The sequence below is a fragment of the Falco cherrug genome, chromosome 1, assembly GCF_023634085.1.
Source record: "Falco cherrug isolate bFalChe1 chromosome 1, bFalChe1.pri, whole genome shotgun sequence".
Classification (NCBI taxonomy): domain Eukaryota; kingdom Metazoa; phylum Chordata; class Aves; order Falconiformes; family Falconidae; genus Falco; species Falco cherrug.
Window position 1 is genome coordinate 114,282,032 of NC_073697.1, and position 16,685 is coordinate 114,298,716.

The 16,685-nt window shown below is 45.4% G+C and overlaps 2 protein-coding genes across 6 annotated transcripts in view; both read right to left on the reverse strand.

Moving 5' to 3' along the window:
* Positions 1 to 11,589, reverse strand: part of ST6GALNAC1 (ST6 N-acetylgalactosaminide alpha-2,6-sialyltransferase 1) — a 29,834-nt gene extending 18,245 nt beyond the window's left edge. For 2 of the 4 annotated variants that reach the window (XM_055721779.1, XM_055721796.1), the window contains exons 1-2: positions 9,625 to 11,589; positions 2,610 to 2,710 (exon numbers count right to left, since the gene is read on the reverse strand). In XM_055721779.1, the coding sequence (XP_055577754.1) occupies positions 2,610 to 2,635 (26 nt within the window). In that variant the 5' untranslated portion in view covers positions 2,636 to 2,710; positions 9,625 to 11,589. The remainder of the gene's footprint in view (positions 1 to 2,609; positions 2,711 to 9,624) is intronic. The other 2 variants (XM_055721772.1, XM_055721767.1) reach the window with 1 other exon arrangement.
* Positions 11,590 to 14,138: 2,549 nt separating this feature from the next.
* The window catches only part of MXRA7 (matrix remodeling associated 7), a 28,908-nt gene continuing 26,361 nt past the window's right edge, over positions 14,139 to 16,685 (reverse strand). For both annotated transcript variants that reach the window (XM_055723481.1, XM_055723459.1), the window contains one exon: positions 14,139 to 14,469. In XM_055723481.1, the coding sequence (XP_055579456.1) occupies positions 14,355 to 14,469 (115 nt within the window). In that variant the 3' untranslated portion in view covers positions 14,139 to 14,354. The remainder of the gene's footprint in view (positions 14,470 to 16,685) is intronic.

Sequence of the window (16,685 nt, forward strand, 5' to 3'; positions counted from 1 at the left end):
GCAGGCTCTTCTAGCCAGCTCCCATGCACCAGGGAAAGTCCATGCCTAGAGAAATCACTGGGGGATAGGGTGTAAGTGCTCTGAATTTGGTCATATTATAGCCTCTGGTCACTGGAACGTGTTTTAGTTCTTTCTGCAAGCACAATAACTACTCAGCTACTGAGCATGTTCCCTATGGCCACAGCTATAGGTACTAACCACTCTGTATTGAGTGAAGCAGACTGTCTTACATCACACCGCTTTTCTGCTTCTTGAGCTCTTGCCATTCACCCCATCCTGCTTAAGCTACAACACTGAAATGGCTCTGGTGCCTGCATTCCTTTCTCAGATACACAAAGCTGAGAAGACTGATGAGCCACTTCATTTGAGAGAATTAAAAAAAAAACCAACCCAAAACCAGAAAAATACACTCCCAGTATCAATGCCTGGAAACATCAGCTGGAAAGAACCAGGGATCCTTTATTCAAATGCCTCCCTCAACAAGCTTTTTGTCTGTGCCATCCCAGCAGGAAGCCTAACATATTGCCCGAGAGCTGACAGAGATACAAACTGACACCACTTCAAGGCTGATATGGATTGTGGGATTTTTTTCCCCTTTAAAATCTGTTTGACGGAAAGGAAGAAATTATTCTGCTCCTTGACTAGGAATCTCTCGGAGAGCTGTTCACCCAAGAAGCAAGGCAGTACTGCAGACAGGCGAGGAGGTAATTTATTAAACTCAGGGCTAACTGACCTCCCATCAGAAAAGCAGCCTCCCCAGTTCCTGTCCCTGACAGCTGCCAGGAGTAGGAGCATTCTGGGACTCTCCACTGCTCCAGAGAAACACAAGAATCACAAAGCTCAAATCACTCTCTGTACCCTTGGCAAAAAATGCAGGTATATTATCTCCACACTTCACATCTGGCTGCAAAAATCAGGCCCTGCACAGATATGAATTGCAGAACCACATCTGTGCAGGGGTCTACTAATTTTAGAGCCAAAAGTGAAATATTTCTTGCTACAGGTCTTTCCTACACTCTTCCACCGACTTAACATCAGAAACCATCCCTCTTGACATCTGGTAGGACAAATGTGCCATTTGGCATCATTCTGGATGAAAAGTGCTATAGGAATGCAAAATACAAGTCTGCTTCTTGAGTGGTATAAATCAGTGTCCCTGACTTACACTTGAAAAAAATGGGGCCTCGCAGTGCCTTTGTCTCTGTTCCTGACAGATACATCAGAGAAGTGCAGTCACATTTTTAGCTGCCATAGTAGCACAGCCACAGGGTCCTGTGAGAAGCAAGATGGGCATACTGCTGGGAATCACATGCTTCTCTTTCCTTCTGTCTTTTGTCTATTGTCTTCTATTTAACAGACATTTATTGTCTTCTGCTGCTGCTTTGTTTAGATACCTCGAGGGTCCAGTGCTATTTATCTCCACCCTCCTCCTATTAACTTGACAGAAGCTTTTGCCAGCCATGGAGAGAAGGTAATTCTTTGCCACAACTGCACTACATCTATCAACCTCATACTGAGAGAAGCCCAGGCACAGTAATTGCTGGGCAGGAGAGCACCACACTGTGCTACTGTAGTGGAAATGTGAGATCTTTGTGCTCAGGAAGGGCATGCCATTCTCTCCTGGTACCCTAGGAGCTGCTTAGCATCTGTTCAATTGGGATTTGTCTCACAGGCGTTAGATCTCTGGGAAGGACACTCCTGTTGCACAGTCTCAGCCAGGGCCAAGAGGATCAGGCAGTCTGTTTCTAGTAATGCTGCTCAATGACATTATTCATCTCCTCCCATACGCTGCACCTCCTAAAGATGGGTGTCACTAGTGAAAAGCGTGGCACAGAGGATTCAGGCAGGACATACAGTGACTGTGCTTGTTCCTAGCTCTGCAGCTTGCATCTCAAGCCTCGTGTCCCCAGTTTTTAGTTATCAAATGGGAATGACCAGGCCTACAACAGGAACGTTCTAAGCTGTGTTGTTAACAGGACGATATCAAATTCAGGTGGTGTCCTGCCCTTACAACTCTCTCTGTAGTGAGCATTTTGCACTCACTGAGACACTACCCATTCATCTAGAGTAAGTTACACTAGAGAGGCACAGCAACAAAGGCTGGAAGAAACATCCTGGAAGGTCATCCCATGCTGCTCCAGGGTTAAGTGATATCTAAACCAGCCCTGTGACTCAGAGCAGATGTCAGTTGGGGCTTGTTTATCTTTTGGCACTTGAGGTTTCCCTCCCTCTCCCTAAGCAATCTACTACTGCGTCACACTCCATTGACCATCATCTAGGGCACCCTCTTTGTTCCACCCCACCTTTCAGCTTGGTCAATGTTTGAGTTCATATTTACACCTTGATATTGTAACCATAAGTAAACACAAGCCCAGTTAACCACAATAATTAGTATCTGAAGAGTAAATGCACAAAACAGTAAAGAGCAAGAGGACACCGAAAACTCTGTAGAAAAATAAGGACTGTGGAAAATGACTCTTCTGGTTGTTTAACTACATGTATGATTCTGTGAAACCATATGGTAAAATGCTCTGAGAATCCAAGGGCAAATAACAGGCCCTGGGGTTTATAAACTTTATGTAATTTATGCTAAAACACTTGCAAATTACCTTACTGTGTTTCCTGCAGTTGACATTGAAAGGCAGTCATTGCTGAGAGGAGTATGATGAGTGATGCTACAGCACCACACACTTTTCCAGACAGGAGGTCTCTGAAATGAACAGAAAGGAGTATTAATGATGTACAGAATTAGACACTATAGCTCAAAAGTTATAAAGTAGGTATGTTTATTGCGCGCAGATGCACGGGAGATCGCTCCTCCACAAGCGTGCATGCCCGAAGTGACGAACCATCTCACATTTATACAATAAAACAAATGAATATTCAATTAACGCCTATACATATTCGTTACCTAAACCCGCTTACTCTCGCTTCGTATGTTAATTAGCTTATCAGTCCTTTGCCTGGAATGTGGTGGTCTTGCAGGTTTGTAGGTGATTCATGTCCTTGTGACCATCAGATCTTCTCCAGCAAGAAGCCTTAGCACTCCCTCCCTCTAGATAACATTGGAATGTCTCTCATCCTTTTCTCATCCTTTTTATAAATAGCCCCTTTGTTAGAGGAAGAAGGGTAGTGTCTCCTCAAAGCTGTGTGAGTATGTGACCATACACCACACCCATGACCAGTCACCATACCCACATTCCTTGAGCAGACATATACAATCACAATCGATGTCCATTGTCCCCATTTCACACTATTTCTCCATATCATTAAAAGGCAGTTAATCGCATGAGAATTTAACAAGGATGGTGCCAACAGTCCTGTTTTCACCCAGACCTACATGGATTATCTGTCTTCAGCTTTATCGAGACACCGGTGTCTCCACCACAATGTCCTCAGAACTCTGATGGCTGAAGCCACAATGCTCTGGCAGCTCACGAGTCTAAGGTGGGCTATCTGTTTTGCCACTGCCAAAGTATTTCACTATTGTTCAAGAGGCCAATCTATTAAAGCATTTGGATATATCATCAAATGCCCCACAAACACATTAAAATAACTACACTGTTTCATGGAAGTTCAGGTTCTCCCTTAAAATACAATTTGAGAATTAGCTTTCTCTCACCCATAACTCCCATCTGCAAAAAGCAGATTGTCTCTTTCAAGATAAATAGGTGGCATCTTACTCATGGAACTTCACATGGTTTGCTATCTAATCTATCGGGGGTGGGGTGGGTGGGTGGGGGGTGGGGGGTTGGGGTGGGGAATATCCCATCTTGTCATGTGGTTAGTTTTTGGGTTCTCTGTTATCCTGCAAAAGAATTTCTTGCCTAGGGATTGCAGCTGAATTGCAAGTTTTTCGAGAAGGTCAGTTCCTTCAGTTGTCTACTGTTTTCTGTAGAATGCTGTATTCAGACAGGCTCTCACTTCTCTTAATATTAGTATTTGACAAGTTCTGGCCTTACAACTTTAAGTAAATCAGAAGACTGCAGTTCCATTAATGCATAAATACATAGTGCACGCTTCACCAAAAACGCCATTCACTGTACATACCTCAGGCACAAGTTTATCTGCTACAAACTTTCAAGTGCACCAGCAGTCTGGAAGGTCAACAGAAATGGTATTTTAAGGCCGCCTGATCTTGTGCCGGGGACTCTGGGTTAGATATGCTCAGTCACAGATACCTGTTCTACCTGCCCACTCTGCCATCTGCACCTGAAATGCCAAAATCAAGACAGGCTTGGTGGCCACCAGCATTACCGGGGTTTTCCTGCAGGCCAAATCTGAGTCACAATCATGCCTACAAACCCTTGGTCACCAGTTTTATTAACCTGGTTTGACTCAGAGCAGAGTCCAGGTGATGAAATTTTGTTCCAACACTGCAATTGGCAAGTAGAATTGATGCATGAAGAAGAGATGAGCAGAACTGGCAAACAACAGACAATCCTTACACCATCTCTTCCTATATGCACCAAAACACAACTTCAAATAACACACCTGTCAATACCTTCAGCTAAGTGACTCAAGAAGCACATTCTCAGTACACCAGCCACCTCTTTCTCCAAAACTAGCTGTACACATGGCTATTTTATCATATTTTGTGCTCACAAAGAAGGGAAAAGAATTGAGTTCCTGACCTTTGGTGGGTTTGTTTAGAAAGAAACAAGGTTTGTACGAGGGGGTGTCGGATCACACCACATGCTGATGATCTCCTGGGTTGAGGGGACAGAACCCTGCCATTACCATCACCACATATGCTCTCCCACCTCAGAACACCACGGTGGATCAGTCTTGCACTCCCAGATCCTAATCCCAAGTGTCTGCATGGTGTGCCACACCCCACCCACCCCCCTTCCCTGTATTAGAACAGTCACTTCTCAGCTGAGTCAGTCACCACAACTGCAGAGGGCAGGATAAAGCCCACCATGTTTTGATACAGTTAGCAAAAGGGTGTCTGCCCTATCTCTTGTTGCAGAAAGGTGAATAGGGACATTAATACCATTGTCACAGGCTTGTCAGTATAAACAAACGTCATGCACAACAAAGATTGATCCCGGATACAGAATAGCCATGTACAAACAAGCATAACCCACCTTTTACTAAGGAACCAATTGCCACAAAAGGCTATTGAGGTGGAGCTGGCAAAAAGGATGATGGGAGCCAGAGAGAGCGGGTGATGATCCCACAGCTCCATGGGATCCTACCCAGACAGGCAGCATCACTTGGCTGCAAAGACAGACTTTTGCCATGAAGGAGCTTTCGGAGGGGCCTCCCAAAAACAGTATTTCTGCTGGAAACCAGTATAAAGGTACTGGATGCAGGTCCATCATCTTCTCTGCTTGTGCACCTAGTTTTGCAGTGATAAAGTTGCCACCCCCAACCAGTACCAGCAGCAGTGGAGCAGCTCCACTAGCAGCCTTGCATGGATTAAGGGGCTTCTTGTAAACCTGCAGCACCTCTGCTGAGATGACTGCTGAGCTGCAGGTGAGGTAGAAGTGCAAGAGGGGAGGGACCATCCCAAATTTTGTTTGCACAAGTTCTCAGCCCTCAGAATAGGAAACCACCTGCTAACACCAGTTAGCAGGATCTTCACAGCTGTACTGAGTCCTGGGCAGAACATTTCAGTGGTGAAAGCTTCCCAGAAGGCACAGGTCCACAAGCCACTGGTGCAGGGTTTTATTTTTATGACTTTGTATCACACAGGAATTTCTCTGTTCTGCAATACATTATATTCCCAGATTTCCTCCCCTCATTCTGCTCTCTGTTCTCATCTGTGAGAACATATGATAAAGGAAAGCTTGGGACCAGAGTCCCTCACAGGTCTCAGAGGCAGCACAAAGGACTGCTGGATCTTTCAGTTGCCTGAACGGTGTGTTAAATCAAATAGCCAAACAGAAAATTTCCCACCTCAACTGTGCTGACAGCAGTTTTTAAAAAACAAAGGAGGCGTGTAAGATAGGGTGCAACTTCCTCAGGACGTTTTAGAGAACCATCTCATCAACCCACTCACAGTGCAGTTATAGGGTTGCTGAAATTGTCATGGTCTACACACAAAACAAGAAGAAAGAATCGAGACTCATCACTCTTGGGTTTTCATGGGCAGCTTGAGAATAACTGGATGATAAAATCCCTCACTAAAAACAAGTTTTCAGAATGCCTCTGCTCCTATCTCAAGGTTGCTAGGTTCATACACAGCAGTACTCCCCTTCTTCACTAAGGTCATACAGTTCTATGCTACCCCAAGGACAGCAGATAAACAGAAATCCTTTATTGCAGGACAAAGAAACACAGCCCACTGAGGAGAAAGAAATGGCAATACCCAAACTACAATTTTCAAGCAGCACTCCCTGAAATAGAAGCCTTTTTGCTCATGCCAAAAGTCAAACTTCACCACTACAAAGTTGATTTAAGTGCATGGGTGTGAAAATCTCATCAGCGTAGTCTGTACAGAGGAAGGCTGAATTTTCTACTTTCTCCATCCAGCTTCCTTTGGTCTGCCTATTGCCAATATGCAGGTAACACCCTGTGTAACTCATCCAATAGCTTCACATCACAGTGGAAAAACAGAAAGAACAAAAACCATGGAAGAGGAACAGACAACATCTACCTGGCAGATCGAAACTGAAGTGTATACACACACAGAGGAGATCTTTTAACAAAAAGCCAAAACAAACAAAGTTCAGGAATCAACAGGTGTGAGCCTCTCTCCCAGCCATTCTGATCACACACAAACCACATCTTAGAAGTATCTAGAAACTGTAACTCCTCCATTTTGCAAGACATAACTCTAACTTTTAGTACAAACATCAGATACTGGACATGCCTAGGCAGCCAGTCATTCTATCTCCTTGCAAATCTGTTTCCCCAGGCAGTTCTGGTTTATCCACCAAGTCATATTTTCAGTAAGTTCCTCTTCCCTCCAAAGGCCACAGTCATCTCAATTAGCTGCTGGGCTGTAATGTTTCTCCTCCAAAATTAAACTGCTGGATTTTCAGATGGTCCTTGCTGACATGAAAGTACACACTCCGCACAAACAAGTAGCAGCTAAAGGGAATTCAGGGTGACAGGAGGGATTAGAAAGATCCTGTGCTTCAATGGGGAACCACTACCCTGAGTCCAAACAGCTTACAATAAGATGAGACATTAAGGCATGAATCTGACACAGGACTTGCATCATATACGAATCATCAGCATCCTCAAAGATGCTATCTCTTCTGACCTCGCTTTTGTAGCAGCCAGTCTCTAGACCCTGGTTAGTCACACTCACACACGCACCCCACCAAATCTGCTCTTGATTAGCTCAGACATGACTGCTGCAGGAACCTGGGTACCGATGAAAGCCTTGCCACTGACACAGAACACAATGCGCTGAACCAGTGCCACCAACACAGGGGTTTTCTACCTGTAGCCCACAGACTTGCAGTGATAATCAGAAACCTATTTACTGCCAGCAGACTGCATTTTCTCTGCAAAGTTCTCCTCTGCTACCAGAATTTGGGGTATCTGGAAACAAAAAAGTTGACATTCAGTCCTCTGATGCTGGAAGGCACTAAACATTCAAAGTATCACCTTTCAGAAGAGTTACTGAACCAATGTGGCCATCTTCACTTACTACAAACTAATACTTTCACCACTTCTCACCCTCCAATTTCCTTAAAATCAGCATCTTGAGTTAGTTTCTGCTTCTATCAATTATCAGTAGCAGAATTCCAACAACTGAGTAATAGGCAGAGCTTGCAAAACAATTTCTCATAACAACCAGGCTACTATTCTTTGTTTCCTTTCCAATAAAGGCTGTAACAGTGTTGACAAGGAAGACAAATTACAGAGGCAGTGATCCACAAAGTCCTCTCCTTCGTAAGAATTACCATTTTAAGAAAGAGTTATAAAACAATACAATAAAAAGTTACAGGAACATTAAACCAATGTCACATAAATTGCAAATACCTATTTCAGATCTTATCTAATGTTATGGCAAGCAAACAACATTTAAACTCAAGTCCTGGCCTCTGGAAAGGTGGCTTAGTAGTCAGAGGAACAGGTCTTCTCTTCCCCCACGATGAAGTATAACCACAGGATCTGAAAACAAGCTTTTCCTCCAGTGACTCCCAGCTAGCTTACTGCACTTGAGTGAGCCAACAAATACTCATCCTACATACAGGTGTACACATACAGGTGTACACATACAGGTGTACACATACAGGTGTACACATACAGGTGTACACATACAGGTGTACACATACAGGTGTACACATACAGGTGTAACAAAGCCTAATTGGGGTGGGTGAGGGCGGGCTGGTGGATTGAAGGAAGTTTTAAATAAGATTTTTCAGAAAAGTTCTGGTCAGGAGTAATTGCTCAGAAAACAGTTTTCCTATCTGCAGTTACTAGTTAAGTTTAGCAAGTTACAGGAACGCTGGATAACAGGCAGATCACAACATGGATTCACAAGAGATTTGCTATGGAGAAAAGGACTGTGTATATCCTCCTTAATTCTCTCTGAAAGAAAAACTGCTTGAAGTCTTCAGTCCGAGTCAGGCAGAACGCGGCTGCTGTTTGAATACAACAGCACCATCCAGCGGATAAGCAGCACTTGCTTCTCCTCTCCCACCACCTCACCTACATTTACCTATAGAACACGCAGTATATAAACCTTCTTCCAGCTGTGAGCATTTTAGACCACATTAGAAAGCGTGAGCCATTTCAGGAGAGTGGTAAAAAACATCTCCAAAAAGAACTACACTTTCTACTGCCAGGAAGCTCTGGCAGCAGCAGATTACATAGCACCATCTCTCTCTAGGTGTTACCTTTCCTTGCACCAGAGCTGCAATCTCTTAACCCCTGTAGAGGAGAAAAGATTGACCCTGATGTAACAACTGACCATACCTCACCCTTGGATTTTACCACTGGGAACAGCTTCACAGCCAGACACGCTGCAGTGAGTCCACACGTGACCCCCTAGAGAAGGCAGGCAACCTCCTCTGCACGTTTGGCCCTGCTCACACTCCAATTTTGCAGATGCATCCAGACTGCTTGTGACTCCCCAGGACGATGACAGTTGGCTGTTTCATCTCTTTCCACAGCGGCATCCCTAACAATTTGTCTTAACACTTGCAAACAGTCAGACCCCCCCCCCAGGAGGTTTGACACTACGCCCTCTCACAGGAAACAGGATCAATTATCCCCTTTCTTTGAGACAAATGAAGATGAGACAAACTATGTAATGCCTCCTCCTTGTTAGTTTATTGTTCCCAATGCAATTAGCAGTTAACAAATGTAATAAATCTATCCAAAGTTTTAAAAAAAATGAAAATCACAAAGACTTCCATGTTTTGCTCTGTTCCCATCCTAGCAGAAAGCCAGATTCAAATCCATGGTACTAGCACTTGGTCCCCATCCCCTGAGATTATCTTTAGGAATTCTTACTAACTAGTGCCACTTCCATAACTCAGTCTGAACACTTACTCATAGATCTGAGTCTCTGCTGCTTCACTTGACACTTACAGAAGACTCACAAGAAAGATCACATTACTAGAACACGTCAAAATGCCTACAAAATCTTACCTTTGTGAGAAAAGCTTTAGTCACATTATGGAGAAAGAATAAAACAAAATACCATTGACTTACCACAAAGAGAAGGTAGCAGACACCACTATGTTTTCCACCACCTGAGGTTGGGTTGGTCAGACAATTTCCAGAGAAATGCAGGTAGAAAAGGCTGCAATATCAAGGATTTTGTAGATATATGTCTCTCTGACCCTTTTAATACAGCTCTTACATTATATCAAAATGTGATTCACCAACAAAAGCATGGGTGGTCATAAAGGTAAAGCTGCCTTCTTAAAACAGGAGAAGCTCATGCCACACATTCACTGCTTGATTACTACACAAATTCCCTGTAGTCACCAAGTTTCAGAACCAGTTATTTCACTCCCCAGAGGAAATTAAATTCTCTAAAATTGACTGTTATCTACAACATGATTTTTGAACTTTTTTCCCCACCATTCTTATGTGAATAAACTCAAGTCTATTATAAATTCAGAGACTGTGGATTTAATTCCCTGTCAAATGCATGTAGCCTGGATACAGTGATTAGGAGACATGAGGGACTGGGGCAGGCAGGGGTGGAAAGGAGTGAAGGTTTTTCAGTGTTATGATAACCCCCAAAGCTTGTCCGAAAACTCCTGCTTGTTCTCCTCTGGCGGATATCAATGAGAACTTTTGCCTTTGATTCATACCCCTGAGGAACTTACACAAAATATTTAACATAGTTTGAAAAAAAAATCCCGTAACATCCCTGAACAACAGAGAAAGCTAGAATACAACCTTGTAGGTGCAAAAAGCAGGTTTATGGTGGGTTTAGGGCCACACTCTTTCCCATCTGTAACTATTCCCATTTCCTTCAAAGGAAAGGACGGTGGAAACAGGTTTATCAGATACACTTGACAAGCTCACCGGCACAATTCCCCATACCGTTGGCACAGCCATCTGTTTACACTGCTAATGCACTGGGCCAAGCCCAATTTACTGACTTTAGCCAGCTACAGAATGTAAAGCAGATGCTGTTGTATTGTGGAACATAAGGTTTACCAATTCCAGAAGCAACCTATGCAAAAAAACCCATTTAAACGACCTGTATAAGACAGTCTCTAAACCTGAAATCCCTATCAAAGCTACCTACAGAGCCACAGCAGAATGATTCTGCTCACTTCCTCCTGCCTCCTCCTTCTCCACCTACTAGATGTCCTTAACTAAATAATTTCAGATTTTTTTTAAACCTGCATCTGTGGTTTAGAAAGACTGCCCAAGTTTGCATGTGAAGTGGAAAACACATCTAGTAACGCTGAGGATGCAAAACAAAATGCTCTCATTTTCTCATCTACCCATGATTCGATTGGGACAACATTATCTATTCCTTATGTGCAGGATCAAGGGTTGTTAACAGTAGATGACACTAAAGCACGTTTAGTGGGATGTCAGGAACACACACGAATAAGAGCATCAGAAAATACGTGGCTACAAAACATCATAGCGAAGATCCAGGATGAACCATTCGTGACAAGTACGCCAGAGAGGGCGGCAACACACCCTGCACTGGGCGCTCTGCAGGGGCGGACAATCCATTTCAGCACAGGCAGAGCCCCAGACCATCACCGAGCACAGATTTATTAAACAGTTTAAACCGTCAGCACCTCATCCCACTGAACCCCGACGGAAACGACTGCCCTGACGCCTTCAACGGCCGCCGGGTCAGGCGAAACACCCGGCGAAAACCGCCAGCGCACACCGGGCCAGCCCGGGCGGCAAGGCCGCAGCTCGGGGGCCGGCGGAGGGGCGGCAGGTGAGGCCGAGCCCCCCCGCCACCCCCACGCGGCAGCCCACCTCGCAGGCCCCCTCCGAGCGGCCCGCAGCGCCGCCACACCCCCGCAGGGCCAGCGTATCACCAGAGGCTGCCGCGGGCCGCCGAGACAGACGCCCGCAACCAGCCCAGCCCGCCGCCATTTCAGGGTGAGGGGCGCGGCGCGGCCCCGCCTCGGGCAGGCGGCGGAGTGACGTCACTCGCAGCGCCCGGCGCCCACGTGGAGCGCATGCGCGTTGCCTCACACCGGCGGGTCGGCCTCGTCCCACCCTGCCCCTCCCCTCCCGCCCGGGGCACGCAGGCCAGCGAGGGAGGAGCCAGGCCCGTTCCGCGCGGCGCGGCGCGTGTGCGGTCGCGGGTGGCCCGGGGCTGGTTGCCGTAGCAGCGGGACCCCTCGCCGGGCCCTGCCCAGGCTCCGCCGAGGCCGCGGGCCTTGCGGCCACAGAGACCCGCCACGCTGGGCCCTGGCCCCCGTCGCCCTTCCGAAGCGTCCGCGACGGGGCAGGAGCTGCCGCCGGCCGCGGGGGCAGTGCCAGGGCGGGGGGCAGTGCCGAGGCTGGGGCTCGCAGGACGCCGGGCCTCCATGTGCTGAAGGGCCGTGAGAGGCCCCTCGGTGGCAGCGCTGATTCGGGATCCTCCCACCCGTGTCGGGGGCCTAGAGCTTGTCAGAAGGGAGAAGGGTCTCCCCAGGGGCCCTGACAGCGAGCCCCCGCTGCCCGCAGGTGTTCATACAGCCACCTCTCCACCCTACGGCCACCTCAGTGCCCTATGACCCTGTGTGAGGCTGAGGAAACGCTGTCAGTGTCATTTAAAGGACAATACCCGGAAGGGGAGATCCTGCCATAGCAACTGGTGAAATTTCCTGTATAAATATTGATGAGCCCAGAGGGAGAAGTAAATGAGAAGCCGGCCGGCCAAGTCGGGACGTAGCCTGCCAGTGCAGGCCCAGCAGCAGCCTGTGGACTCCAAACGCTGCCTCCCCCCAGCTGCCCCGACTCCAGGGTGCCTTTATTTCAGCCTTCCAACTGCACACAGAGAAAACATCACTTAAAACCCATGGGGTTTACATCTAGGCATCCCGTTGTTTCATGTCTTTGGCAGAGGCTTTTTTACTTTGCTTCACTTCTTTCTTAAATCGACCTAGGAAATGTCAGATCTTTTACCACTGTCCTGTTATGAACAGTATTGTAACACTTTGGTGACAGTGCTTGTAGTTGGTCTGGACAGAACAGGTTTAATGCCAGCTGCTCTGCCTTATTCAGCATATCATTGCTGGCATGATGTGAAGCTGAGGAGTTTGAGGAATTTTTCCAGAAATGTTCCTATTCAGAGAAGGCCCAAATGTAAAAGAAGAAATATAAAAATATTTTGGAAATAATCTGTAAAGTCTACAAGAGAAAGACTAAAAATCAACTAAACCTTAACTCTCCATTGCTTGCTTTCAAGAAGAGCTTTGGAAAAGATCCTGCTTTCAATTTTGAACTAGAGAGAAGTCTCATATACAGATTTTCTATATTTTCCCCCTTGCACAGCTTGACAAAGGAAACTGTGGCCTAGATACACAGCAAGCTAGGATGATGTTTCCCATCATGAGACTCCTTTTCACCCTTAATTCCTTCACATTGAGTAAGAAGAGGTGATTTTCAGACATTAGATTAAGTCATGACTGGTAGCAAACCCAGCTTGATCTCATGATAAATATGCCTTCATCTAAGTGAAAACGATTAGAAGATAAAATGATTCTTAGAAGTCAAATAGTATGGTGTTATAGAAGATACTGTAGTGGGAAACAGTGACCAGATAATGAGATATTTGGTTTCCCAGACTCAAAAGGATTACACAAAATAAAGCAAACCTAACCTTTTAAGAGATCATTCCCTAAAACTGGCTCAGAAAATGTTGCCTTCCTTTGTCAGCAGTTATTAAAACTGAGAAAATCCTCCCTGATAATGAAGCATTTAACAGGATTTCATAGGAGAGATAAGCACACCAGAAGACATTCAGTTAAAATTAGGAATGCTTATTGATTTACTCTATCCAAACCCAGGGCTGGTTAAGACTGTTCAAAAGACTTGATAAATTCAAGAGATTTCCTAAGTATGTAGTTTCCCACATAATTTTTAAATTAGGGTAACAGGATCTGAGTTTGACACAATCATCCTTATAGAAAAGGATGCCACCTTTCTGCACTACTTTCACCAGTGTCAAGAGGCGAAGAGATGTTTGTGTTTCCAGGCTGAAGTTAGCTGCTGTTTTTTTTCAGGTATGAAGATGAGCTCAACGAGGTCAGCCGGAACTGACTTGGCTCTGTTTCAAGAAGCCAGCATGAAGGAGGATGAAGCATTCCTTCCGAGGAGTTGAGAAAGACAACTCACCTCTGATCAGAGCACTAATGCCTTGCCTTTGGCTATTTGTTTTCCGACTGTAGGATTGGAAGCCTCTCTGCCAAGAGAGGTTGTGCAGTCTCCATCTTTGGAGGTTTTCAAGGCCCAACAGGATAAAGCGCTGAGTAACCTGGCTTGATCTCATAGCTGATACTGCTTTGAGCAGGAGGTTGGACTACAGTCCTCCTTAGATCCCTTCCAATCTGAGTTATTCCATGATTCTATTATTTTCATTCATTTTACATCTATTTTCTTTGGCTTTCTTCAGATATCAAACTGGTAAACACTAGGTTTGAAAGTTCATTTTTATAAAGCATGGCCAGAAAGAAGTTGTGAGTTTAACTGCTTTGCGTGACTGAGATATATGACCCAGCCAGAAAGAGGTAAAAATCTCTGTATGAGATGAAAATATCATCATTATTCAAGGAAATACAATAAAAAGGGTGAGAAATTACAGGTCTTTTGAAATACATATCACAGGCCTATATGCATTTGCAAAACAAACTGGAACAGCAAAATATCTACTGGAACACATTTATAGCGCTACAGCCTCCAGTGTCCTGCATAGTAAGGGCCAAGATCAGGTTTGGGCATAGTCTCCACTGGCTGCAAGGTTATATATCATACAGTCTAAGCTGCTCCTTCATGTCTCCTTCAGACATCTCTCCAAATGTGTCACTTTTTTCCTTCATGAGCCTGAAGATGGCAGCCAGCTGCTCTCTCTGAACCCTGTCAAGAAGAAAAGGAGAAGTAGGAATAGCCAGTCCCCGAAGGCACTTTGAGCAAAAAAACTATGGTCAAGTCAAACACAAAGCCAAACGCAGGTCATTTTATAAGCCTTACTGGCTACAGGAAATCTGCCCATGTGAGATAAGAAAGAGGTAGCCTCTGGTTCTCCTTCCTCCACCTTCCCATCTATCCAATCATCCTGCACATCTCTCTGTAGTTCTTTAAATATGGACATAAAACAGGCTGCTTTAACTCTAGCTTCGGAGATCCTTAGGGCTTAACTATGCTCAGAGTTTCAAGATGACATGTAGAATTTCATAAGACCAACATGTCCCAATTTAGCAGACTCCATAATGAAACTGGATTAAGCTTCATCAACACAGTGTCCTTTCATTCTGTAATGACAGCATGTAGATACAGAGTAATTCGGAAAGAGCTATTAAATTTTAAATGCATACCCTATCTTAAAACTAGAGACCAAACTGCGTTCTAGTGGGGACATGACTTTAATCAGCCACTGGAAGATAAGATCACAGAGAGAATTTTGCTTTGATTTGAGAATTTGCCTGCCAGTGTCAAATAGAGAGATGGACTCATGTAGCCAGTCCAGCAGTGAAGTGATCCCCGTGCGGGCAGAGGCTGACCAGCAGACCACCTAGCTCAGCTTTCCTTCCCTGGAAAGTCCCATAGTAGATGATTAACACCCTTCTCCCCATAACAGATGATATCCTGATTTTTCCCTAAGCTGAAGCAGTTAACCATTGTTGTATGTCCTGCAGCATGAAGATTGGTATCTGTCACAGGGCTTTATTTGAGGAAGGTTTGTAGGAGGGCTTATATTGGTCATACATCTACTGATCATCATTCAGAGATACAGAAGGGTGGGCAACACAGGGGTGTCATTTGTGCACAACTAGCTCATGAACTGATGCAAGCATCTACAGAATCCTCTTTTAGGGCAAAACCAACGTGCACCTTGGCTCCAGTCAGGGTTGGCTGCGGGCTGGTACGTTCTCATCGCCAGACTCCTGCCTGATTGGGATCAGACTGCAGTATTGCCTAGCACATCTCATACCTGACTCTCCTGTGTGAGATTAAAAGAACTAATGAGGTTGTGGTGCTTTATGGCTTTAACAAGGGAGAAGCAGTTTCTATTACTTCAAGGCTTATTTGCCCCCTACGTGACTGCAGGGCCAGAATTCAGCGACAGCTCAGCAGCTCAGAGCACAGACCTGCTGCAATCCCAGCTCTCCTGCTTGCTTAGCATCTTTAGACCTCCCATGGGCTAGAAAGACAGACTCTGGCTTTTACTTCCATATGGTCACCCTGTCAGGAGTCCTCTTCTCTGTCACAGCCAGCTTTCCACATAGGACTTTAATACACTGTCATTAATCCATTTAAACGCGTGCCACTAGTTAACATGGGGTAGTCTTCCTGCAAGTCCTGTGTGGACAAGGTGTTAGCTGTTCCAGTAACAGGAGGGGCAGAAATACCTATTGACAGACAAAACCGGGACACAATCTTGTCTTGAAAGAAGAAGACAGCATCAACACATCAGAAGCAACACCACCACGAATAAGATCAATAGAACGAGACAGCCAGGAACAAGCAGAGGGGCCCTTGCGTGCTGAGCTCCTGCTGAGTGGAGCTCTGCATTTTTTCCTTTCCTGGGCTAAGCCCCAGCAGAAGCAGGACCAGCAGGCTGTCCTTCCAGCACCATTGGAGCAGGCAGGGCAGGAAAAAAGCAGGTGCTGGCAAAACAAAGCTTATTTGTCTGTTCTTTTCTATTGCAATTAAAATGTAATTGTCCTAAGGCCAAACATATCCTGGTAACGATGTGGGATCTTTTGGTTATGAAAGCTCTGCCCATAGGCTGTCAAGCGCCTGGATTTGTCTGTCTCTTCTGTAATTTTTTGTGCCCTCATGAATAACATCCATCTGCCCTTTCCAGACAAGAGGAAGGGAAGCACAGTCGTTAATGATCAATATTTTATTTTAGATCACTGCTGGGCACCAGAGGGCACATTTCCAGTCTGGTGTGGAGAAATTCAATACACAGCTTTGCCTCATGTGTCTGAAATGCATGCCAGCTGGGAGTGCTCCACACAGGTCTTGCATCCCTCACTCATCATTTCACAGACATTAACACCCGTGAAACCTCCCCAAAGGTCTGTTTCCTTGTCTCCAAATCTCCAAAATCAAGATCACAGACAATA